This window comes from Malaya genurostris, chromosome 1, assembly GCF_030247185.1.
Source record: "Malaya genurostris strain Urasoe2022 chromosome 1, Malgen_1.1, whole genome shotgun sequence".
Lineage (NCBI taxonomy): Eukaryota > Metazoa > Arthropoda > Insecta > Diptera > Culicidae > Malaya > Malaya genurostris.
Window position 1 is genome coordinate 77,021,717 of NC_080570.1, and position 27,575 is coordinate 77,049,291.

The window sequence follows — 27,575 nt, forward strand, 5'->3', positions numbered from 1 at the left end:
TTTCGGAGCGTTTGACATTGTTAAAATCGAAATCTGCTTCGTATTTTAGAAACCGCGTTTCTTATCTTCGAAGTGTTAGATAACGATCGCCACAAATTTGAATAAGTGTACGAATGTCATCTGTCGATAAAAAACCCGAAAATAATTAGGAACACTTCTGGTAAATGTGTGGAGTTATCAAGACGAAACACACAAAAAGAATTATGCAATTCTACCAGAAGGGTATAAGAATTGGATATAATTGGACAGAAGAATCGGATTGAAGATAGATACGCTTTGATCGGATTGAATACGAAAATGAAATTTTAATATGACGTGAATCCAAGCCTGGACTGAATATTACATCTATTAAAATGTAAAATTAAATCCTGTCCGAACCGGAAATGGCAACGACCTTTGCCTTTACTTTCTGACATATCAGAGACTCGGATGACTCGTATCGCTAAGATGCCTAAGTTCGACTCCTCTGGTAGAAGGTAAAAGTTTAGATACGAGAAGCCTTCTGCTTACTTAAATGACCCTTGTCACGTCTCACTTTTCCGCAGTTTATTCTTCACATCCTTGCTCTAGTACTATGAGTACTATGGCTCTATGATTTCATATTCTTTCTCCTTTTATAATCTCTAGTTAGTTTGATATCGTTAAAAAACCGAAAAAAGTGAAAATTACTGACTGACCAGAAGTCATAAATAAACAAGTAAGAAGCAATTTTAAATGATTTTTTTAGTATTGGCACTTTGTAGCCAATACTAAAAAAATCATTTAAAATTGCATTTGTATCAAGCTCCGCATCTGAATATAGTACTCGGGTTTTTTACCATTTTCATTTTGCCATGTAAATTGATGTCATATGACTGCAAAAATGATGCCTTAATGTATGATGCCTCCAGCTTGAAAAAGGTAGATTGCCCAAGTGAGTACAATATATAATGTAAAATATCTTCCCACTGAAACTTTGTTCAGGTCATATTTTTATTTTTTTTTTTAATCATATGCTTAACTAATGTTATCTGTCGCGGAACATTCTCAATTTGTTGAGTTGGTTCGATTCCGTGTCTCGTTCGGCACAGTTCTGTACTTTGTTCCCAATCACAATTGGGAATGCACACTTAAAAAAATTCGTGTGATTTTACATCTTATTAGATGCACATAAATGGAGCGTCGCAGTTTACGCAAATTCACGCGGAAGAACATTTAATATTGTGTCTAAAACTCCATGACATTAAATTCATTGAAATAAAAAAAGAGAATACTGATAGCAACCGTCGCGACTTGAACCGAGAATCATTGGATCGCAAGTACGACTGTTAATCGACTGAGCCACAGAAGCACACATCTGCATGGATGGTAAAAGGAGCATTTAAATGCATATAGTCACACCTGCTAGCAGAATGCAAGTTACAGTCGAAACCAGTAAAATTAAAGCTAATCTAACATTAAGTCATTACAAATGAATTTTTCCGTCGTTTGACAGATTAGGTCTTTATGAATTACATCGTATGAGGAATTAAGTCACCTAAATTATTCAAATTTTTTTGATGTGTGGCATTTCCGATAGTTTTGTGAACAGTCAAATGGTTTTGAGCAAAGTGAATCTAATAAATGAAAGACACCAATTCCTCTAACAAGGAATCGGTCGGAATTCGTCACTCAATTAAAATTAAATTGTATGAGAAAATTGAAATTCGTACAAAGCTAGTACACATCCGCACGATGCAGGATTCCTTGTTCGAAAAGGGTGCAATGTTCTTGTACGACCGTGTTTTGACGAAACACAAGGGCTGCAATTTGATTGATGACGAAACATACGTCAAATTCGATTCTAAGGAGCATCACAGTAAAAAGTTTTACATCGCGACAGGACGTGGGGTACGCTGGGAAGATTCAAGTCTGCGAAGAAGGTCATGATTTGCCAAGCGATTTGTATTTGTGGATTGATAACGGAACCATTCGTCACATCCTCGACGATGACATACCAAGTTTACATCGAAGAATGCCTGAAAAAGCGTGTATTGCCGTTTATCCGCAAGCATAGGAGCAGGAACGATTTGGTCAGCTGCTTCTACTGCTAAGTGGTTCTGGAGTGGTATGATACCAACAAGATCGATTTTGTCCTCCAGTTAATAAATCCTCCGAATTGCCCGAAATTTCGAATAAATGAAAAATATGGAATAATTTCAATTCAGCGACTTCGACGAAATGGGAGGGCAGTCAAGGATGAAACTTTGAAGTTTTAACAAAAGTACTGTGAGCTTTTCAAACTTATTGAATCACGAATTACCGGTCTTTTTGTATCTACCAATGTAATTTTAGGCAGCTTTTGTCTTACACAAAAAAATTAAAGGGTTGTGTGCCAGACACGACCGATAATGACATTACAAATGCAATTTTTCAAATACAACCGTTTGAATTTGAAAAATAGGCACATAATTGTGAAACACTTATGTTACGTTACTAATATATCAATCTTATTCAAGAAGTATATATTCCGTTTGCAGAGATTTCTGTTCACGACCAGCGCAATCGCAACCTAATCTAATGTTCATTGAGAAATCATATAAATCCATCTTCAAATTACCTAGTGAGAAGCGTTAAAAATTTTGGTAATTCGATGCTTACTCTATAAGTAAAGCGTTTTCTGCAAAACTGTTGTAAGCTGCAAGGGTTACCACAGGGGTTGCAGCTATTTGCCAGGCCGCACGTATATTTTTTAAACATCAGTTTGACTAGTGACAATTAAAACAATAACAATACAATCCATTTTTCCAACTCTTCGAAGGATTGAAAATGTTCATCTGCCAGGCCATGTTCCATCGAACGGAATAGGTGGAAGTCAGAAGGGGCAACATCTGGGGAATACGACGAGTGGGGCAAGACTTCCCATTTCAGCGTTTCCAGGTACTTTTTGACCACTTTTGCGACGTGAGGCCGAGCATTGTCGTGTTGAAGGATGACTTTGTCATGTCGCTCTTGATATTGTGGCCGCTTTTCTTTTAGCGTGCGACTAAGGCGCATCAGTTGCGTTCGGTAGCGATCTCCTGTGATGGTTTTACCAGGTTTTAAGAGCTCGTAGTAAATCACACTGAGCTGATCCCACCAAAATACAAATCAACATCTTAGTGCCGTGAATATTCGGTTTTGCCTTCGACAAAGTAACATGCCCGGGCTTTCCCCATGATTTTCTGCGTTTAGGATTATCGTATCGAACCACCGGTTACGATTCGATGTAAAAACCCCTTATGATTTTGTCTTTGAAGCAGTTGCTCACATACAAATAGACAGCGCTCGATGTCCCTCGGTTTCATCTCATACGGCACCCAGTTTCCTTCTTTCTGAATCATGCCCAGGGCCTTGAGACGTTTTGAAATGGCTTGCTGACTCACGCCCAACGATTCGGCAAGCTCTTCTCTGGTTTGGTACGAATCTTCATCAAGCAATGCTTCTAGTTGTTCATCTTTGAAGGTTTTTTCTCTTCCACCACCATGTTTGTCTTCGACATGGAAATCACCGTTTTTAAAACGTTGAAAGCACTCCCGACACGTTCTTTAACTCAGAGCAGCATCACCGTAAGTTTCTGAGAGCATTCGATGCGCTTCAGCTGCATTTTTTTCGAATTGTAACAGAAAAGTAAAACTTCCCGCAAATGGCGCGAATTGGGCACATAAACAGACATTTTCGAGCGCGAATAATACGAAAACAAAAACAACTGTCACTGAAACGGTGATGATAATTCGTTAGGCACTGTACGCACTCACTTTAAAGGCATTATCATCTATGTATTTTGACCAGCCTCAGCCGGTACAGCCACCTATCGGAAAACGGCGGAAGAAAAGTTGTACACCTGATAGTAACATTAAGCACCTTTTATTATCTCACAAGGCATAAAATATGAACGACACAATACCAATCAAAACATTTCATTTGGATAACGTGTACAGAATACTGGATATTGTTTACGATCTGCTACTGACTAGTGCTCAAAAAAGGTTTAACAACATATTGTCTCATTGTTGGGCTCAGTACTGTTACGATATTTTTGACGATACTCACGAAACGTTAACACAACTGACCAATTATGATTATTAGTAACACTATTTCGAAACGTTTTCAAGACACTTGGTTAAGATGTAGTGTTCATTAATATTCTCAGGGAAACTATAAAACTCAGTGAATGATGTCACCGAAAATACATGTGTCGAAATTTCCATATTGTTTTCTGTGAAAAGGAAAAGTCTACGTAGATTTTTGGGGGTGGGAGGGGGTGTTTGGAAAAGTCTACGAAAGTCTACGAGGGGGGACAGAAGGGTTAAAAAGCTCCAGATTTTGGTCTACTTGGTTTATGAACCATCCCATTTATAAATTCCCTTTTGTGCGAACGTTCATACGATATAGAAGGGCACGATCGAAACCGTCGATCGTGCACGAAAAATCTACAAAATGATATCATTTGCTCTTCTGTGATTGGTTAATGGAAACAAACGGCTATTTATAAAACTTTTCATTGACACTCGTCCCTGTACAGTTAAGAGTAAGGCATTTTTATGCTAAAACACAGCTTATGAATGCTAGTGCTTGTATCACAATAAGTGAATCGGTGATCTCCGATACAAAGTGTATATAAGGGCTCCCAAAAGTTGTAATCTCCAATTCTCTAAAGCGGTAATGCATAAAGGGAGCGGTTCATTTCGCCGAAAGTCGTTTCGCCGTTAGGTCGTTTCGCCGAATAGGTTGTTTCGTCGAATAGGTCGTTTCGTCGAATAGGTCGTTTCGCCGAATAGGTCGTTTCGTCGAATAGGTTGTTTCGGCGAAAGGGCCATTTCGCAGAAAGGTTAATGTCTCTTGTATATTATGTCTCCTGTATAGCTGATGTGGCGCAGCCACATAACCGAAGCCAAGATGGCTGGGCGGCACAAAGCCGCAGAGGCGACGCCAGCTGAGTCGGCCACCGACCCGCCCTCGGAAGCGGCGGCCTCTTGCATTCAAACCTGTAACCGCCTCGTTTGCCTGGTCTACTCAAAGCTAGATTTCTTTGCGTTAGTTAGGTCCGAACGAACGGTAGCGAGGTGAGATAACATATGGCCTTCGGCGAAGTGGCATTCGGCGAAGTGGCATTCGGCGAAATAACCCTTACGGTGAAATGGTTTTCGGCGAAACGGCTTTCGGTGAAATGGTTTTCGGCGAGATGGTTTTCGGCGAAATGGTTTTCGGCGAAATGACCCTGATCCATGCATAAATGCTTAAGGTCGTTTTCTAAATTGAACAACTTTGATCTCAAGGTACCACTCAACCATGTGAGATTCAGCTTTTGTTTGGGATTAAGCCTTTGTTGAGGTGAATGTATTAGTATTTAATAATACAAGTCCAGATGTAATAATGAAAGTAATTTTACCTGTTAGATTTTCCCAAATAAAATAAATAAACAGATTTGCGTCATACCAACTGTATACTGCGATTTATTTCATTTTTCCTGGTAGTTTCTAAGTGGATATGATCATCATTACTCAGTTCATAGTAATTAAAACACACCTGACACAGTCCCTATCTGTCATTATTGCACCCACTTTGAATGAGGTAACTCGGGCAAATTCCGATCAATTTATTCGCATCTAGATTATATGACTTCACTTTGTATGAATGTATCAAACATATTTTGTAATTTTAAAACCAACTGTCAGTGTGTGAGGCATTTTAATTAAGCTAGTGTCAATTCTATTGCATGTTTTCTCATCGAATGACGGTAGTCTTATGAGACCAAGAATCTATATATTTTATCATTACATCATTAGGTTGCCATCATATAAAATCAGCAAGCATAAAATCATTCATAGCTAGAAGATTCTTTAGTATGAATAAGAAACTATCCAATCTTCCGTAATGGAGTAATCTCAAACAAATTTTTTTGAACAAAAACTTCGGGAAAATTTTTGAGATTTCCTAAATGGAAAAAAAAATTGTTGGTGCCAAATTTCTTAGAAATGCTTGTAACGTTGAGATATGGTGTAATCTAAAAAAAATTAAAAAACGTATTTGGGACTTTGGGAGTTTTTAGATTTCCGAAATCAACTTTAGGACTTAGAAAAATTTTGAGACTTCCAAAATCGAAATTTTTTTGATGCCAAATGTCTAGAAATGCATGAAATCTGGTGTAATTTGAGCATTTTTTTCAATCGAAAATTTTCTAAGAGTAAAAGCGTTGACATAAAAGAAATATAACACCAGATCTCGACGTTTCATGCTTTTTTAAAACAAGGAAACCGGATAAGTTTGAAAATTTCCGTAAGCAAATCGCGTAACTTTGCAAAACTGCATTAAAAAACCGCATAACTTCGGAAATCCAGATTAAAAAAAAAAATTTAAATATTATTTTGGTGCACTGAAAACACTACGTTTTGTTGGTTAAGTCATATAAAAGATCACATTACCCGAACCGAGAATGTTTGACTTAATTTCTCAAACTTGATCAGAAACATCATTCCAGCTTTCAAATAAGTCTAAGTTTATCGAAATTCGTTCATTATTTTCGAGAAGTATGAGAAGATGAGAAAAGTACAGTTAGTCGATTACGTCACTTATGCCATTATATTCCCGGAACCGAAAGTGCAGCCATTTTGTCTTCAAACTTGATCAATGGCTCAATAGTGGCTTTCGAATGAGCCTAAGTACATAAAAAACGGTTCAGCCATTCGGAGAAAATTGATGGTAAAAATATCTTTGAGAAGTGCACACACCCATACACACACGGACTATGGATTTCCGAGGTTCCGTACGAAATACGGGTTTTCCAGCAATTCTATTAACTGCCGAAACTTTGGACTGGAATTGTAAACATAAATTCTGCTACCAGCTCGACTCGGTGCAGAAAACCCTTTCTTTCAGAAAGGAAAAAGAAAACAAAATTTTTGCTCTTACTTTTTTCGCTTTTCTTGCTGTTCTCCGCCATTTTATTGAGTTTTCATATTGTCTTCGTTCCACAATTCTTACAATTCGGCATCTTAAATTTTTTTGTATTGACCAGTGCGTTATTTGTTTTTCTAACTATAACCTCCACTTACAGGTCATTTAAATCATCGTTCATAAGTCGTGACCGATAGAGCAGAGCCACTTTTATTCAGAACAAAGTTAAGGATCTACACTTCCCGCAAATGTCGTTTACTTGGAGAGAATTTCGACATGTTCACTTCACTAAGTGTATAAGATTTTAACTTGCAATTGACAAAATAGTAATGATTTTTTGGAACATTAAATTACAATAAAATATATCAGGTCTACAACTTTTCTTTCGCCGTTTTTTCCAAAGTTAAAAGCTTCGTTGCGAAAAAGTGCTTACAGATGTATTATTCAAAGTATTGTCCGTCGTTAGCGACAACTTTCTCCCATCTTTCCGGCAATTTTCGGATCCCGGCTCGAAAAAAGGAGTCCTCTTTTGACGCTATCTATGAAGCAATCCAGTTTTCCAACTTTTCGAAGTATTGAAAGTGTTGATCTGCCAGGCCGTGTGCCATCGAACGGAATAGGTGGAAGTCAGAAGGGGCGACATCTGGGGAATACGACGAGTGGGGCAAGACTTCCCATTTCAGCGTTTCCAGGTACTTTTTGACCACTTTTGCGACGTGAGGCCGAGCATTGTCGTATTGAAGGATGACTTTGTCATGTCGCTCTTGATATTGTGGCCGCTTTTCTTTTAGCGCGCGACTAAGGCGCATCAGTTGCGTTCGGTAGCGATCTCCTGTGATGGTTTTACCCGGTTTTATGAGCTCGTAGTAAATCACACCGAGCTGATCCCACCAAAATACAAATCAACATCTTAGTGCCGTGAATATTCGGTTTTGCCTTCGACGAAGTAACATGCCCGAGCTTTCCCCATGATTTTCTGCGTTTAGTATTATCGTATCGAACCACCGGTTACGATTCGATATAAAAATCCCTTACGATTTTGTCTTTGAAGCAGTTGCTCACATACAAATAGATGGCGCTCGATGTCCCTCGGTTTCAACTCGTACGGCACCCAGTTTCCTTCTTTTTGAATCATGCCCAGGGCCTTGAGACGTTTTGAAGTGGCTTGCCGACTCACTCCCAACGATTCGGCGCGCTCTTTTTGGGTTTGGCACGAATCTTCATCAAGCAATGCTTCTAGTTGTTCATCTTTGAAGGTTTTTTCTCTTCCACCACCATGTTTGTCTTCGACATCGAAATCACCATTTTTAAAACGTTGAAACCACTTCCGACACGTTCTTTTACTCAGAGCAGCATCACCGAAAGTTTCTGAGAGCATTCGATGCGCTTCAGCTGCATTTTTTTCGAATTGTAACAGAAAAGTAAAACCTCCCGCAAATGGCGAGAATTGGGCACATAAACAGACATTTTCGAGTGTGAATAATACGAAAACAAGAACAACTGTCACTGAAACGGCGATGACAATTCGTTAGGCAATGTACACACTCACTTTAAAGACATTATCATCTATGTATTTTGACCTATCAGAAAACGGCGGAAGCACCTGATTTGAATTAACTAATCATTTGGCCAATCATCCCAGAGGGTACTGGAACCGGTTACAAAACTTCTGAAAGACTTTTTTGAAAAGACGCAAAAATGTTTTGTAACCGGTTCCAGTACCCTCTGGGATGATTGGCCAAATGATTAGTTTATTCAAACTGATGCGTTTTAGTAAATCTTGCGCATTTCAGATTGTTCCAGAGCTGTTCCCATATACATTTTTAGTTTTCTAGATAGAATACCCCAAATGGCAAAACCGACTTACCCCAAGGCGATATGGAATAACACCGGTGTTTTTGGTCCATATCAACACCGATTAAGGCGGAATGAAATTAAAGAATAACCGGTTTTTCTGACACCAAATGCATCAAGATCGGTCAATTTATTCAGTAAATTTTTGAAAAAAAAAATCAATGAAAATCCCAACCCGAGCGTTTGAGTGTTAATAATTCCTAGTAAACAAAAAACATCATATAAATACGATCTTTGATATAGTTATGAAATACTGGCAGGTATTTCATAAATATATGGCAAGGGGACGGGTATAGCGTGATGGGTAAGTCGATGCCCTCTCACGCAGCCCACCTGGGTTCGATTCCCAACTCCGCACATAGGGTCAGAAAATTTTTCTGGCCCGAAGAGGCGAATGACCTTAAGGTTAAAACCTCTATAATCGAAACAAAAAAAAAATAAATAAATATATGGCGCATGAACGTGTATGAGACTCAGGCATACTCTTAGAGGGATTTTCTGGATTTTTCAATCAACAAGTATATAGATCATCATCGGTCTCAAAAGCTTTGACTGCAAGCCCGAGTGACTGGGTGCTTCATAAAACACTCTAAATTATACCCCAGTTAAACATTTATCAAACCCGAAACATTGTGTAAGTTTTTTAAAAGTTCTCTACAGCCCGGCATAAATTTCGAAAGTTCTGTTGCTGATCCTAGGCCCAACATTGTCGGGTGGTAGAGCCTTCTTGTTCACCTGATGCGGTTTGCAGATACTTCTACGCTATAGCAACAAATCATTCGTTGTCAATTTTAGATAGTTAACAAATTACCTTAATCATCAATTTCAACATCGGATAACGGTTGAAAACGTTCCGTTGGCTTTTGGAGTCTCCGTACTTGTTCATCAAGGTCACCAGTGCCTTTTTCGCCGTGTCGTATGATTCTTCCAGTCGTATACGAACCGCTCGTAACCGCTCATTGGTTTCGATCAGCTCCTCGCGGCTCATCCCACCTGAGTGAGTGACCGAAATTACAATAAAAAAGAAACAAAAGCAGCAGTTGGTTAATCACTACTAGTTGATGTGGCGCAGAGAAGTTGAATAACATTGAACCTACTTGGCGATCCTTCATCTTTGACATCTTGCACGATCCGCCGCACGCTTTGGGTGAATTTTCCAACCAAATTGGACGAGGCTGAACCTGCGGAGTTATTAGGGTTTTCGTGTACCGTGCGGCATTCCCGTTCGCCACAGGGTGAGGAAGAAGGAAGTGAAGAGACAGAATGATTAAATGAGCAAATTTTTTACACAGCTTACCATAAATCGATAATGCTATTTGATAGAAGAATATTATAATGTTTTTTTCGAAGAGAAATAAAATACGATATTTTATATCACCGTGATACAAACGCTTTCCCAACTACGAAGGCAACATAAACGATAATCAATTGGGTAATAAAACGTACTAGGTTAAAATTCGGCTATTAAAAAATCAATTACGAACAAGCATATTGGGTTACTATACCACGCCTTACGCGACAGCTCGCATTTCGGCTTATCTTACTGAACACCGATTGATCAATTATTTATTTATATATTTACAATAGCCGTTGTTTTGCCGCTGTAGAATGGCGGTATCCGGAGCAGCCTCAATGATGAACGGTCGTAAATTATTCGATGCAAACTTACTCACTTTACGACATATTTTATCTTTCCCTTGCCATAGTTCGTCATCTGTTGGCAGTCAATCGATACTCACCGTAATGCTTGGGGGAGTCTGAAAGAGTGCAAGAAGCAACAGTTTAATAGTTTGTCGGTTGATTGTATCCTAGGATGAATTAACATCAAATTGCGGAAACAACCGAAAGGGTATTGTTTTCACGCTATAGCACACTGAATAATTGTAGTATGCAGCAACGGTTATAACCATGGCGTTAGTTGCAGCTCAACTCATTGATGCATACCACAGAAAGGATACACTTACTACTTGTTAGTGTGTTTGAATTTTGTCTGTATGTGAACTATGTTGTGACATGCACTCGGGGTTAAAGCTAGATGTGTCGTTTTGGGGGCGATGTTTGTCGTTGCTTCCTGGAATATTTGTTAGAGATGGTGATTGCAGCTGGTGAATCTGTTTTACTAAATTTGTAGATATATTCTTTTTTATGACTCAACTTTTAATTGGCACAATCATTAATTGCTAATAAAAGCCAAGCTTAATTGTCAATTGGATGTATTAGAGCATAGTGGCGAATTCTCAAAATTATCACATAAATTTTTCAAAGTTTTGCGGATGTCATTGAAGTATTATTTATGAATATCTCACATTGCTAGAATTACTAGAAAGAAGATTGTTATGGTTTCGATTATTGATGCTAAGCGAATAGTTCATTTACCTAAGGGAAGAATGGCAAATGATGTTAAAAACGAGGTGTTAAATAAATTAAATGTTAAATGTCTTGAAACACTAGTGACATCAATGAGGTAATAAGGCATATTGCAGAGCCGTGTAATAGTGTATTCTCTTGACGTAGCAGTAATTGATAATCCTTGTCAAACAGGGCGATAATAAGACATAAACATTAAAAGAAGTAATTTATTGAGTATTAGCCCTGTTCAGACGAAGAACTCAGCTCCGCGATAAAACAGATAACCGAGAATGACACAAGTGCATCACTCACGGACTGCACTAAGCACGGTAATTTAAGGAGGTTGATAAACTTCATACTGAATTGGTTTTAGGTAACGTATTGTCTGTTTTGGTTTCGTACTTATTGCTTGTTGGCAATCAAATATGATATTCGGGAGGTGAAACTACGAACAAAATCCCAAATAACGTCAACTTTTTTTACGAACCTACTTCGTGAAAAGAGATTTTTGCATACAATGAAAATCATTTCCGGCTCATTTATATTCCATGGAAATTACTACAATATGGGTATTTTCGGAACGGGTTTGATGAGTACATGTGAGAAAATGATGTTTGAGGTGCAAATACTAATAATTTTTGTTCCATAGTTGCCCATTATTTTATACATATCCAATAATATACATACATAGGGAAAAAAAAATTTACGTTGAAAATTCCAAATAACGTAAACTTTTTTTACGTCATGATTCAATTTACAAAGTCCCAATTTTTACGTAAATGGAGGTTTGGGTGTATGAAACTAAGAAGACATTATTTCCATCATCTTACAAATCCGAAATCACGAATCGCGTTCCAAAAAAAAATTGAAAAAGAAAATCCATCATCTCTATCAGAAAGCAGTTCTAAAGATCTAATCTCTTTTTGCGTCATATGCCAAGTTGTAATTTTTACACTTATTTCCCTATGGCAAACCGTTTTGTCCAATGGCAACCCGTGAAACCTTGAGATCTTTTGAATCTAATCTTGCTGTAAGCTGTAAACCGTTGCGCGTGATGTTGTCTCCGCAAACAGAGATTAGTACGCCATCGAAACTATTGTCTTATTTTGTCTGTAACATCATGTCTCAAAAATCATTGCTGTTTTGTCCATTGGGAGTTAGTGTCAAATATTTTTAAAGAAGTTAGCATAGAGTAAAGTAAAGAGCATTTGCAGAAAGGGTCGACTCATTTCTTTGTTTTGAGAAAAATGCTGCTGAATTCTTGTTGAAGCCGACGAGGAATATTCTCTATCGGTCGAGATTTATTGACATTGGTTTGAACTATTTCAAAGCGTGGACTTTAGTGTGAAAGACGAACAACGCACAGGCCAACCCAAAAAATGAGAAGATGCCGAATTGCTAGAAATTTTTCAACAAAGACAATACCCAAACTCATTCGTGCCGTGACTATCGGATCGATCGGACGTAAATTCGGCTTTCTCCAATCGCGTGGTGAATTGTTTTATTCCGTTATCAATGTCATTCCATATTCTATTGTCTATTGTCGAGTGATAGTTCTTATTAATCCGTTCTCAAGGCTTGTGTAAAGCAGCACTGCGTGTGGTACCGTTAGCCAGCGCCAGCTGGGCGTTGCGCATATATCGTTTACATATACATTAGAAACAGTGATAAATATATATATATATATATATATATATAGTGATAAAAAGAGAAACGTTTCATTGGACAGTGTAGTGAGAGACTGAAAAAAAGTGCATTTTCCAGAGATTTTTTTTGCACTCTACTGGAAGGAATATTTACCGATTGCCTCGGACCGCGTCTTGGCAGCTGTTCACCGTTTTGGAGCTTAAGCTAAGTAAAACTTTATTTTCTCTGTTGTTTAATACCACTCGCACCCCGAATCTGACCGCACGGACACAAGTCCGTGACATGACAGACGATATAAAATTGCCTGAGCTTCCCCTTGATGATCAGATGGATGCTTCTAAATCGTTCATTAGAAGCTATCCCGATGGGCTTGCACTCCCGACCGGACCGTATGCGGTTTACATCCGGACCAAAGCCAATGGTAAAAAATTGAACCTGACCTCGCGATACAATACTGTACAAAAAATTGAAAAAGTACGCCCGGACAAGCTTAGGGTCTTGTTAGCCAGTGCAAAACAGGCTAATGAGATCGTTCAAAGTGAGCATTTCACGCGGGAGTATCGCATATACGTGCCAGCTAGCGAAGTCGAGATAGACGGCGTGATCACCGATCCGAGTCTGACTTGCGAGGACGTTCTTAAGCATGGGGCAGGCGGTTTTAAAAACCCCCTACTCAAGAACGTTAAGATACTGGACTGCAAGCAATTGCGTTCAGTATCGACCGCTGAGGATGGGACTAAGTCCTATATCCCATCGGACTCGTATCGGGTGACTTTCGCTGGCTCGGCTTTGCCTAATTACGTCCTCCTGGACCGAGTTCGTTTACCTGTTCGCCTTTTTGTGCCGCGGGTCATGAACAGCTCCAATTGCAAACAATTGGGACATACAGCATCCCATTGTTGCAATAAATCCCGGTGTATAAAGTGTGGAGGAAGTCATGCGGATAACTCCTGCAGAGGAGACAATGAAAAGTGTCTCTACTGTAAGGAGGGGCCGCATGACCTCTCTGATTGTCCCGTGTACAAATTGCGTAAGGATAAAATGAAGCGTTCACTCAAGCAACATTCTAAACGCTCATTTGCGGAAATGTTGAAATGTGCTACGCCACCTACCGAAAATCCTTACGCTTACTTGTCAACTGACGAGAGCGAATATGATGACCCCCTCGAAGGTACATCTTCGGCTGTCCCTCATAGTTCATCAATCAAAAAGAGAAGAAATAAATCTTCTCAAAAGCTCCCTAGTAAGGGTTCGAAGATGTCCTCTGATGGGTCTCGAAAAATTACAACAACTGGTAGTGATGGCAAAAAACCACAGAAAAAAGCTCCAGGCATTGGAAAATTAAATTCCGAGCAAGAATTTCCATCACTACCTGGGAATTAAAAACCCCCGAAAGTCCCTAAAGATCAGTCAGAGAATTTACCAGATACTGGTTCATTAAATTCTCTGATATTGTGGACTGGATCATGTCTACTTTCAATATTTCTGAACCTCTTAAAAGCCTGATAATGGCTTTTATTCCTACAGTTAAAACATTCTTGAAGTAGTTGACTGCAAAATGGCCCCTTCTTTCAGCGATCGTATCCTTCGATGGCTAAGTCACCCACCGAGGTCACGGATACAATCACTGTTATACAGTGGAATTGTAGAAGTATCATCCCAAAAATAGATCCTTTCAAATTTCTAGTAAATAATCTGAAATGTGAAGCATTTGCATTGTGCGAAACTTGGCTAACTTCTGAAATACCCTTAAACTTCCACGATTTTAACATTATTCGTTTGGATCGAGATGATCCCTATGGAGGAGTACTTTTGGGGATCAAAAAGTGCAATTGTTTCTATCGCATTAACCTCCCATCGATACCAGGTATTGAAGTTGTCGCATGTCATGTTACAATCAAAGGCAAGGACCTTTGCATTGCTTCCGAATACATTCCCTCAAGAGCCATGAACTCTTAAAAATGCATTGGTGTCGAGATATAAAGCATTGTTTGTTCGAGACCCCCAGAATCAAGTTTTTGCATCTTAACTTTATTCAACGATTATTTAGAATCTATAAATAGAACACATATATTTTGAATACCAAATTACATATTTTTCCCGAAAGCTGCATACTTTGATGTTTACTGAATAGTTTTTGGATAAATTTGATTAGAAAATACAGCGTAATTGAGTATCAATATCCCGAATATGTGGAAATATGTGAAATTATAACATCGTTTGAAAGTATGATTTAAACATTATTAAAAAAATAGTTGTCACAACTCAATATATTACAATTTACATGAGAACTCAATTTTAAAAATATTATTTAATCCACCTAGTGGTGTAATGGTTCCTTTCTCATATTACTTATATTTTCGAAAAATATCACTAGAAAATTCTGTCTTGATATTATTTTCAAACTTGAATTTTCTCAGAGATGACTGAACCGATTTTATCAAACTTGGGCTGGTTTGAAAGCTACTGTCGGGCTATGGATCAAGTTCGAAGATCAAATGGCTGTGATTTTTGGTTCCGTAGATATGATTGTATAAGTGACGTAACCGACAAAAAGCGTTGTATTTGAACGCGCTCAATTTTCTCAGAGATGGCTGATCGGATTTTAACAAACTTGGGCTCGTTTGAAAGCTACTGTCGGGCCGTTGATCAAGTTCGAAGATCAAATGCTTGTGACTTTTGGTTCCAGATATATGATGGTATAAGTGACGTAACCGACAAAACACGTTGATTTTTACCGCTCTTATATATATAAGGGTGCCAAAATTTTGGGATCACCTCTATTTTCGTTAAGCTCTAGTGCTCAAAAGTTTAAGCACCTCGAAAAAAGCCTTCATGCGAAATTTGAGCTAAATCGGACATGCGTAAGGGGTGCTGCCCGGTGGTAAAGGTTTGACAATTTTCGATCTTGAAAAAGCACCATAGGGGGGAGTACATGAAATTTCCAAAATCGAAAAATTTTTTTTGATGCCGAAACTCTTAAAACTGCATGAAACATCGAAATTTAGAGTCACCTCAAAAAAATTTTTTTTTTGAAAAAATCAACTTTCTGGGACTTAGAAAAATTTTTATTTCATTCTCAATTAATCTGAATCAATTGGTGTCAAAATTAGGATCCGAAATTATTTAATAAAAGTATGAAATATATTTTCATGAGACTGTTATGAAACAAGAGAAAGGCATTATCACACCACTAAGTGGATTAAGAAGGGTTTTGGAGCTTTTATTTAAAACAAGCATATCAAACGTTGTTTGGGCGACTCTGGATCAGCTTTCGGGCAGCTCTGATCAACAAACGAAAACGGTATAAGTTTGTGAAAATAAGTCACGCCATCTCTGAGAAAAGTAATGCTTCACTCAGTCAGCTCTGAGAAAATCGAGTGACATTACACTGACAGTCACTTACACATAAACATACATACATACACATATACACACACATTTTGTGATCTCGACGAACTGAGTCGAATGGTATACGACACTCGGCCTCCCGAGCAAAAGTCGGTTTTCACAGTGATTGCAAAGCCTTTCTATATGAGAAGGCAAAAGGTGTGTCCTAACATTCCTCAATGTATGTATTCATACACCCTGCTCCTTAAATTCAATAATGAACAAAATGAGCGAGAAAAAAGGAGTTAAACTAGTGCATAGACCCGTCAACTCGGATTAATTCGTCAATACAAATCCATTGTACTTTATATTTTAATCTTCAATTTAGGGATTGCTTTGGCTCTGAGGCAATATACCGTTTGTCGTTAGTAATTGTGAAATGTCGTCAAACTATGTTACGCAATGAGATTTGATTCAATCTATTCAGTGTAGATTCGCACGAAACGTGAATATAACCATGAAACAGCCATTGTGCTGGGAAGAACTTATTACCATGCGAAAGTCATTGTCCTATATGATTGCAAACGTGGCTTGGGTTGATTGAACATAATGTTTATGATCATGACATACGCACCAACGTTACCCATCAGAAATCATTGCTGCACACTGTAATGCACTAACGAACTGACCGTATTTATTGATTCGCATCAACAATGTTATTATACTTTTTGGCTTTTTTCAACAATGTATAGCAATAGTCAAACTAAGCAAAGTCCTGGCATTACATGGAATTTGGCCTTTCTGTTTCAACAGACTTCGCAGCCGATTCTTAGTGTACAGAATCATTGCATGGCTAGTACTATGGATCCTACTGACACTAAGAATCCTTCCAGGTGATGCTTCGTATGGGGCTCGAACATACGACAACTGGCTTGTAAGTAGTCAAACTAGCTGAATTTTAATCCAGTTTTTGAAACATACCATACAAAATAAATCATGCTCTCCCATCGAATGTATAAATGCGCGGTTAATGTTTAACCGTTAGGTGACGTTAGCAGTTCAGCATAAATTGCGGACGTGCTGATAAGCCGAAGGCGAAACGTAAAAAGTAAAAATAGTTATTAGTTATGTACACTTAGCATGGATCCGATACCACCCATGTGGTACCAAACCCCCTAAACAATTATATCTTAATAATTCAATGCACAATTTTCATATACATACGACGCTCAATTATATGTACAAGGAAGGGTATCAGTTCGGAAAACGCATGGATTTTTTTCAACTTTTGGTGTTTTGTTTGAATCTGAACTCATTGCTGATAATATTACCATTCCCTAGTCATTGGAGTCTAGCTATGGAGAAGATAATGTTCGATAAATGGAAAATATTGATTCATTAACTAAAATTTATCATTAAGAAATCGAATTGACTTCTTCTACCATGCATTTTTGCAGACCTGTTGTAAGATAATTAGAATGTACAATTGGGTTCAAACTTGGGGAAAATCAATTCGGGTATTTATTGGAACCAATTTGGAGTGAAATTCGGGATACGTAAATATGTATTCAATTTTAATTGAAATACCAACATGTGTTCTTTATCATTTCCAAAAGCGATACTGCCACAGTACCTGCTGAAATTGAAACAATGTTACAAGCAATATGTGTGTTTCGTCGATTGTACGAAATGGAAGAGAATGTGAGTACGAGTGTTTGGATGAGAAGAGTTTGTAAATTTGCTAGATCTTACCAACTATTGTACGAAAATGTTGACTAGTTTACCTGAAACTGAAAAGAAATAGAAATGTAGCAATTATCCGACCAGCGAGATAAATTGAACCACATTGATGTAATCTACTAAAACCATGCTAACTTGCAGTGATCGTAATTTCTACTGATGCATCTATCAACAAAAATATATGAGATATTATTTACATAGTGGACAATAATCTTGTTCCGTCATCGCATTACCGTGTGTACTGTTTTTGAAGAATCGGTCGAAATAATCGTGTATTCCAGTATGAAATAAATTATATACTACAGATGTTTTTTAAGTTTTATGATAGCTTGAACGAAATAGGTGGATACCATATTGTTTTTCTCGGAGATCTGGTGGTAGTTTCCAGTGGTTTCATTAGCATATGGAGAAAATTTTTCTCAACATTGTGTTCGAAATATAACAATCAATTGTAAGACGCTTTGTTGTGCGCATCAAGAAATTTTTTCCAATGAAATTCAACTCAAGAAAAACATTTTCAAATTGATGAACATTTGTATCTCATTGCTCGTTATGAGTTGTAATGGGATAATAATATCATATATTAAGTTCTATGTCAACCCGAGACTTATCTGCCCGTTATTACGAAATATCCGAAACTCATGTAGAGTAATGGCAGTAAACAAAAATATTTCCTGAAATGTCCAAAAGTTTTAATATTGTAGTCAGTTTATGATTCTATGATAAGTAAGTAGTTTTTTAAAACGCATATTGCACTATTTAAATATAATTGCAGATCTGATAGTTTCCACGTAACTAGGTTTTCCAGTCTCTCGCCTAGCTGAAGTGGAGAGTGTTCGGTGGTGAAGTGTTTTGACAGTCTGATATAAAATTGCATCAATTTCTAATTCTCTGTCAGTTATTTTTTCTCGTTCGGTCTTCATTTAGCTGTCCGTTAGGTAATGCTTTCACTTATTGAATAGTTGGTTTTTCTGCTTATATTTATATCAAGTTATTTTTATCAGTAAATTTATTTTGACGGATGTTAAAATCTAAACTAGAGTAATGATTTTTAAAATCCATTTTGACAACGCATAAGATGTGAGATTTCATGGGTCTTTAGTATTGAAAGGGCTTAACAAAAGTTTGAAAAAAAAGAAAGTACGTTTTGATAAAGATGATAACAGTTGAAACTTTCTTACTTCTGGTCTCCAGCACATTCCAAAAGTACACATTCCGCTGTCTCGACGCTCTAGGGTTGTGAATAAAATTTCAATTTTATTTTTAAAGCTCACAGGAACTCACTAAATAGCCCACTGAGAAAGCGGTTAGATTTTCATACATGTTTCAGGGCACATAACCGACGAAACGTAAAGATTAGATTTTGTAGGGTATTTGTTGAACAAAATATTGGACGAAATACTCATTCAGTTTGTTGAAACGGTTTGTAGTTTGTAGAAATATTCTACGGGTATGATTATACGATCAGAATTATACGGATCAGGGTCATTTCGCTGAAAGCCATTTAGCCGAAAGCCGTTTCGCCGAAAGTCATTTCGCCGAAAGGGTTATTTCGCCGAATGACATTTCGCCGAATGGGTCACTTCGCCGAATGCCATTTCGCCGAAAGCCATTTCGCCGAAAGGGTCATTTCGCCGAATCCAGAAATCGTAATTGGAATTGATTTAAATTAAAGACAAACGAAAGATGATAGCGTTAACGCCCGTTTTGTTAACCTACCATTGTACTTCTTGAATAATGATTGATTGTTGTACTCTTGAATAAAGATTGATTCATGAACCTCAAAAAGTAGTTCCCAAGAAAACTTGTTGACTATTAGCTAGTAAGCATCAAAGCAATTGCATAGGTGTATCTACTAGGTATTTTCCGTTTATTAAGTGAAAATGAAAAAAATACTAATGCGACTACGCCACATCGTTTTGGTTCATGTGCTACCGCTACCGCTCGTTCGGACCTAACTAAAGTAAAGAAACCTAGCTTTGAGTAGACCGGGCAAACGAGGCGGTTACAGGTTTGTATGCAAGAGGCCGCCGCTTCCGACGGCGGGTCGGCGGTCGACTCAGCTGGCGTTTTTGTGCCGCCGAGCCATCTTGGCTTCGGTTATGTGGCTGCGCCACATCAGTTATGCAGGAGACATAACATGCAGGAGATATGACCCTTACAGCGAAATGACACTTTCGGCGAGATGACCCTTTCGGCGAAACGACTTTCGGCGAAATGACCTATTCGGCGAAACGACTTTCGACGAAATGGCATTCGGCGAAACGACTTTACTCGGCTGCTCGGCCATCCATGGAAGTTGACCGTCAATGTCAATTTCCCTCTCTGAGCAGCCTAGATAGCCGTGTAGTGTCGGTAGCGGTTTCCCAACTGGCTAAGAATAACGCTACGGTCCACCTGTACCGGTGGTATAAGTCCACCAAACAGGTAAGCCGTGTGGCATCCGGCGGAATTATTTTTTACCAAGAATTGATCCACTGGTTTCCTGTTCCATGTCGTAAAAGGCCACAAAAATAGGAACTCCTAAGTCAAGGTGTATTTCCGTGCCGATGGCTGAATGGCTGCAGGAGGTTAAACAATGCAGTCGTGAACGGAATAACTTGGGATTTTCCCTTACTGTGTTAAGCGAAGCTCTGGCACAGTGGACGACTTCTTTCTTCGCAACTCGTGGGATTTAAATGATTAAAACATTTAAAAAAATCCTTACATGGTTCGCTATAGGCGATTATAAGCCAATATATTTGGTTTCTTGTAGTTGTTGTACGGTAAGTGCTGGAGGTGGAGTGTTCGTTACTTTAATTGATAATGGTTAGAGTAGCACAAATCAATCTCCAGCATAAACGTACAGCAACTATGAATCTATCCAGACTTCTGCAAGAAGGTAAAGCTTCTTTAGCTTTGGTTCAAGAACCATATTTCCAAAAGGGAAACTTCTACGTTGGAAAATTGTTAAACCCAGTCTTTGTTGCCTTTAACAAGACCGGAATGACTAATCCACGTGAAATGCCTCGAGCATGCATACTTGCAAATAGTGCTCTCGATGTCTCTCTCATATCGGAGCTCACAACTCGGGATATTTGTGCTGTCACAGTTGGTATGACTACTGATGGCATAGAGCATATGTCTATTGTTCGGCATATTTGCCGCATAACCAACCTTCGCCAAGCGATGACTTCAAAAAGGTTGTATCATACTGCTGCAAAAGTGATTTACCGCTTGTAATCGGCAGTGACATAAATGCTCACCATATCATTTGGGGCAGCACAAATATAAATTCGAGAGGCTCTGATATGATGGAATTTGTGAGCAGTACAAACCTGCACATAGTCAATGCAGGAAACCGTCCAACTTTTGCGAGATCTGGCAGAGAGGAGGTTTTGGACGTAACTCTCTGCTCTGATAGAATTGCGCATGAGTTGGTGAATTGGCTCGTCTCCGATGAGCTCGAACCTTCGTTGTCTGATCATGAGTACATATTCTTTGATCATTCAAACGTTAAATTTGATATTATCACATATCGTAATCCCAAATCTACAAACTGGGACCTCTATGAAGAGGGCTTGGCGACTAGATTTTACGGGTACCAACCAACAATTGAAACCCCAATTGATTTGGAAAATGTTGTCGACGAGACAAACTCACTCATAGTTGCAGCATATGAAGAGGCTTGTCCACTTCGGATTGTGCGAGCTACTAGAGGAACTCCTTGGTGGAATGCTGAACTTGCTAGACTAAGGAAACTATGCAGAAGAGCTTGGAACCGCGACGGTGGTCGGGGGTCGGAGGCATTCGTGTTGGCTCGAAGGGCTTACAAAAATGCTCTTCGATCGTCTGAGCGAAGTGGTTGGAAAAGCCTCTGCACAAATGTCTCTAGTCTCAACGAGGCTAGCAGATTAAATAAGTTACTTTCGAAGTCTAAGGACTTTAATGTCAGTTTCTTAAGAACTTCAGATGGTGAACACTTGTCTGATGAAGGTGATGTACTTCACTATCTTTTTAACACTCACTTTCCAGGATGTATGGATCCATCACCGACAGCTCTTCCCGAGACTTTTTCAGGTAGTTACGATTCTTGGGCCCTGGCTCGAAGCGTTGTGACGATTGAATCGGTCAAATGGGCAGTTGAGAGTTTTGCTCCGTACAAGTCTCCTGGAAAGGATGGAGTTTTCCCAGTGTTACTGCAGAAAGGGTATGAACATTTCAAACATGTTTTGAAGAAAATACTTACTTTTAGTCTTGCGACAGGATATATTCCAAGAGCCTGGCAGGAAATAATTGTCAAATTTATTCCCAAAGGCGGTCGCGACACTTATGAGGAAGCGAAGAGTTTCAGGCCTATCAGTCTAAGCTCATTTCTTCTTAAAACAGTGGAACGCATAGTCGATCACTATATCAGAAATGTTAGTTTGGGCCTGCATCCGCTACATGGAATGCAACATGCTTACCAGCGTGGAAAGTCCGCTACAACCCTGTTACATGATGTTGTGTACAACATTGAAAAAGCTTTCTCACAAAAGCAATCTTGCTTGGGAGTTTTCCTAGATATTGAAGGTGCCTTTGATAACGTGTCTTTCAATTCAATTCTGGAAGCAGCCCGTGGTCATGGCATACCTTCAAGTATCACAAATTGGATACACGCAATGCTTAGCAATCGACTTCTTTGTTCATCGCTTCGGCAAGCAGAGATTAGAAGTGTCTGTGGGTGTCCTCAAGGTGGTGTACTATCCCCACTTTTATGGAACCTTGTCGCTGATGGTTTGTTAAGGAAACTTAATAACCTTGGATTTTCGACTTATGGTTTTGCCGACGATTATCATATATTGATGACCGGTATAAGCATTAACACTCTCTTTGATTTAATGCAGCAAGCCCTGCGATCTGTTGAACAATGGTGTTGTCAGGTTGGATTATCTGTAAATCCGGGCAAAACATCAATGGTGCTTTTCACTCATCGTAGGATAATCACAGGAGCTCGTCCGTTGCAGTTCTTTGGTTCAGAGGTCACTGTGGTCGAACAAGTTAAATACGTCGGGGTTATTCTTGACTCAAAACTGAATTGGTCTGCTCACATTGACTTCAGAATTAAAAGAGCTTGCATGGCTTTCGGCCAATGTAGACGAGCTTTTGGAAAATCATGGGGACTCAAACCCAGATATATTCATTGGATCTACACAACTATTGTTAGACCTATTTTAGCATATGGATGTCTTGTATGGTGGCAGAAAGGAGAAGTCGCGACAGTTCAGTCAAAGCTAAATCATCTCCAAAGGATGGTCCTAATGGCGATGACAGGAGCATTCACGACAACTCCTACTGCTGCTCTAGAGGCGCTACTGTGCATTAAACCACTACATGTGTTCCTAAAACAAGAAGCATTATCTTGTGCATATCGTCTTAAGGTTACAGGGCTTTGGAACAGTAACCCATTAGATTATGCTACCAGCCACACTCGCTTGTGGTCTCAAATGGTTACGTGGGATGAGTATTTACTCGCTCCTAGTGACCTAACTCTCACATGCAGTTTTCCTTTCAAAACATTCAATGTGAGCTATCCTTTTCGTGAGGAATGGTTGTCTGGTTGTCTGGAACGACAACTTGATGAACACATAGTTTGTTATACGGACGGTTCTCTGTTGAATGGTCGTGCTGGTGCTGATGTCTACTGTCGTGAAATGAGTCTGGAGCAGTCTCATTCACTTGGTAGATACTGTACTGTGTTTCAAGCAGAAATCTACGCGATTCTGTGTGGAGTACAATCGGCACTTCAGCAGAGGATCTGTGGTAAGCGAATTTATTTTTGTTCCGACAGTCAGGCAGCCTTAAAAGCACTCAGTTCGAATGACTCACGGTCGAATCTAGTGATCGCATGTCGAACTCAAATTGAAGACCTCAGCATTTCAAATGCTGTTTACTTCTTATGGGTACCCGGCCATTCTGGTATTACTGGAAATGAATGGGCTGATGAGTTGGCTAGAGCTGGTGCAACGAATGATTTCGTTGGTCCTGAACCAGCTTTACCACTTTCAACTAGTTGGATAAAGCACAAGATTCGTTCTTGGGCTGTATCCAAACATGCCAGCTACTGGCGCAGCTTGCAAACTTGCGCTCAGACAAAAGCATTTCTACCAGATTTAAATCTGAAAATGTCAAAGTGTCTACGGCATTTCTCCAAGCATCATTGCAGTATTCTGGTCAGAGCTCTGACTGGACATTGCAAACTCAATTATCACATGGCTACTATTCAACGTGCTGAGTATTATTCGTGTGATTTGTGTGAATGCGATTATGGTACTTCATATCATCTGATATGTAACTGTCCCGCATTGACGCAGCTACGTATCCGGGTTTTTGGTTCTCCATACATGGTTGAGTCTGTGTATGCGGAGCTAAAATTGAAGGATATTCTCTCGTTTCTTACCCAATGTGGTAAGGAGCTATAGTCAGAAGGGTTCATCGTTCTTCCTGGAGTGAATGAATCCCTTCTGTATTTACCTTAAATAGGGTTTAGCAGATTGTTTGGCATCTTTTAGGGGGTGCCGAATTTACTTCTGCTCGTACATACTGCGAATCGTTCTGCATTCTTCCGGGAGTGCAGAATGGTGTCGCTTTTGTAAGATCTTCAAATCCTCTCGGGGGTTGGAGGTTTTATTAACAGCGGACTGTTCGGGACCTCGTAGAGGTTCAGAATTTACTTCTGCTTCCACTAAATGTGATCCTCAGCAGATTGTTCGGCATCCCTTAGGGGTGCAGAATTTACTTCTGCTTTTATGTGTTTTTGTGTCGTCAATTTTTCCCATCCTCCTAGTCCAACCCTTACCATTTCCTTTCAATCCTTCCCTCTTATATATCGGGAAAATGATGCTAAAAACAAATTGATGGCAAGGCACAAATCTCCAAATATCAAGGGGAACGTGCCATTTGAGCCAATTTGTTCTGATTCCTGATTCCTGATTGAAGCATCAAAGCAATTGCATAGGTGTATCTACTAGGTATTTTCCGTTTATTAAGTGAAAATGAAAAAAATACTAATGCGACTACGCCACATCGTTTTGGTTCATGTGCTGTCCGACCTCGCTACCGCTCGTTCGGACCTAACTAAAGTAAAGAAACCTAGCTTTGAGTAGACCGGGCAAACGAGGCGGTTACAGGTTTGTATGCAAGAGGCCGCCGCTTCCGACGGCGGGTCGGCGGTCGACTCAGCTGGCGTTTTTGTGCCGCCGAGCCATCTTGGCTTCGGTTATGTGGCTGCGCCACATCAGTTATGCAGGAGACATAACATGCAGGAGATATGACCCTTACAGCGAAATGACACTTTCGGCGAGATGACCCTTTCGGCGAAACGACTTTCGGCGAAATGACCTATTCGGCGAAACGACTTTCGACGAAATGGCATTCGGCGAAACGACTTTCGGCGAAATGGCTTTCGGCGATATGACCCGCTCCCGAATTATACAAATCATGAGCGACCTTTATCTTTTGAAAATTGATTTTAGTCGGAAATTCCGTTACTTACGAAATGTGTTTTATTCTTATGTATTATTACGTATTTATGTTTGTCGTTGGTAGAATAATATCCTGAAAACCAACGTGAACCGAAGAATAAATTCAGTTTCAAATTTGGAACAGAATATACATTTTATGGTATATTGAAATATAGAAAAAAGAAAAAAAAAACAATAAATAATTTTTAGAGTTTACCAAACCACTTGTTAACCACTTTAATTTGTTTCATACTACGTGTGTCAGTAAATTTTGCTAAATTTTTTGAATAAAAATACAAGTTGATTATAAGTAATAGGTCCAATATATTTGATTCAAAACAGTTGCCTTTGAAATCCAACAAAAAACATTGTTTTTTAATGGGTAAAAACACCGTGCAAGAGAAACAATGGATTGAAAAATGTTATCCGGACTCTTGTCCATCAAAAGCAACGATTTGTCGGTGATTCGCCGAGTTTAAACGTGGTCGTACCGACACAAATGACGCGGAACGCTCGGGTAGACCTGTGCAAGCCGTTACACCGGAAAATGTGAGTGAAGTGACAAAAATTATAATGAAAGATCGTAAAGTGAAGCTACGTGAGATTGCTGAGATGACACAAATATCATATGGAAGTGTATTTACTATCCTTCATGAAAAATTTAGCATGAAAAAGGTTTTTTCCAAGTGGGTGCCGCGATTGCTTTCGATGGAACAAAAACAGCACAAGTCGATGATTCAGAAAGCAGTTTATCGCTTTTTTATTTTACAAAAAAATGTTGTTTCCATTGTTAGTCTCGGGACTTATTGATCCATGTGTTATTATAGGGCTTCAATTTGACGTTTTTAAGGCTAGTCGTTTTTCGACTAATGCTTGACTTCATCATTTGCTGTCAGTAGCGATTAGTATTTACTATACTATTTGGCTTGAGAGAATTATTGTCCAAGACACATTTTTTATCTCACCACAGTATTGTTTTCTTTCCTTTTCTTTCCGCAGCGATTAAGTTGTGCAGTTGATGGTTAGCTAGGAACGACACCATCTTTTGTAACGATTTGGAGCAAAAAACTCGTTGTTTCATACCGTGAAAAAAAAATGACGCTCAACGAGTTTCGCTGTCTGTCATTCAGCTCACGAGGAACCCATTTTCCTACCTTTCCTATGCAGAATAGACGATCAGAATTAGGTTGGCGACTAACATATAACTTCTGCGCCATTTGTTTTTTCGTTTGGATATTGTTTTCGTTCAACAATCCTTGCAATACGGATTTTCCTTGAAATCCCTACTTTGTAATAGTTTAAACCAACGTTAAAAGTCACGACAAATCAATCCAAACAAAATAATCGTTAAAATACTCGTTTATTATTCTATTTCATTTATAGCAAACTAGCAATTGAGAGTTATTTAGATGTTATTGAATAACTCTCAATTGCTAGTTATGAGAAGTATGAGAAGTTTGTGCTTAAGGCTTTTTTAGAGTTTCGTCTTAGACTCGTCAGTGCCGAGCAGTTCAAATTAAGTTAAAGCTAACTCCTAAATCACCATACCAGTATTAGCCGAAAATGACGTTTTCTTTCGATACGGCAGTAAAGACATGGCACTTCGGTGGAAAATAAAAAAGTGTAGTAGCATTAACTTTACGTCTACTTAGTTGAATCGTTTCAGTTTGCACTAAGCAGTTCAGCAGGCCCCTCTTGGACTGAACACTACCCATCATATCATGTGTCACACTTGCGCCATCTTTCTTTCACTTTCAGTTTCACCAACATTTTCATTTTTACCAACCAATTTACCAACAAGCTACCCCTCCCTGTGATGCTTGAGGGAATGCATAGGATTCCTCTGTTCCTAATAGGAACATAAATTTCTTACTTTCCAAAGTAGACCTGCAATTGGACGTGGCCGACGTTGGTGTTAATCAGCATGCAGGGATCAATGCAACTTGCACAATGAGAAACAACGCGTAATTCCCAAACAAATGGTTCAAAATAACATAGCACCACATGGGCGGTCCCTATAATGCTAGTGCTGTATGATAGTGTAAGAATAGTCTTGTATAAGATAGTAAAATTAATGTTGATTAAGTATGATTTTCTCAAGCAAATCTTTATTTCAATATTTTTTAACAACCCCAAAATGTAATTAGTTTTCAACGGTTATCTTGAATCTTTATTACAAATAAATCATAGAAATAAAATGTTGTTCACAAAAGCTTGACTGATCAATCAGAAACACCGCTGCATAAATTATTTTATGTCATTGTTCCTGGCTGCAGGATT

At 38.9% G+C, this 27,575-nt stretch overlaps 1 protein-coding gene across 5 annotated transcripts in view; it reads right to left on the minus strand.

Annotated features, from left to right (window-relative positions):
* LOC131440512 (uncharacterized) overlaps positions 1-27,575 on the minus strand; it is a 134,370-nt gene that overhangs the window by 16,623 nt on the left and 90,172 nt on the right. For 3 of the 5 annotated variants that reach the window (XM_058611850.1, XM_058611851.1, XM_058611852.1), the window contains exons 3-5: positions 10,488-10,511; positions 9,846-9,929; positions 9,560-9,741 (exon numbers count right to left, since the gene is read on the minus strand). In XM_058611850.1, coding sequence (XP_058467833.1) covers positions 9,560-9,741; positions 9,846-9,929; positions 10,488-10,511 — 290 coding nt within the window. Of the gene's footprint in view, positions 1-9,559; positions 9,742-9,845; positions 9,930-10,487; positions 10,512-17,665; positions 17,697-27,575 lie in introns of those variants that run through there. The other 2 variants (XM_058611854.1, XM_058611853.1) reach the window with 2 other exon arrangements.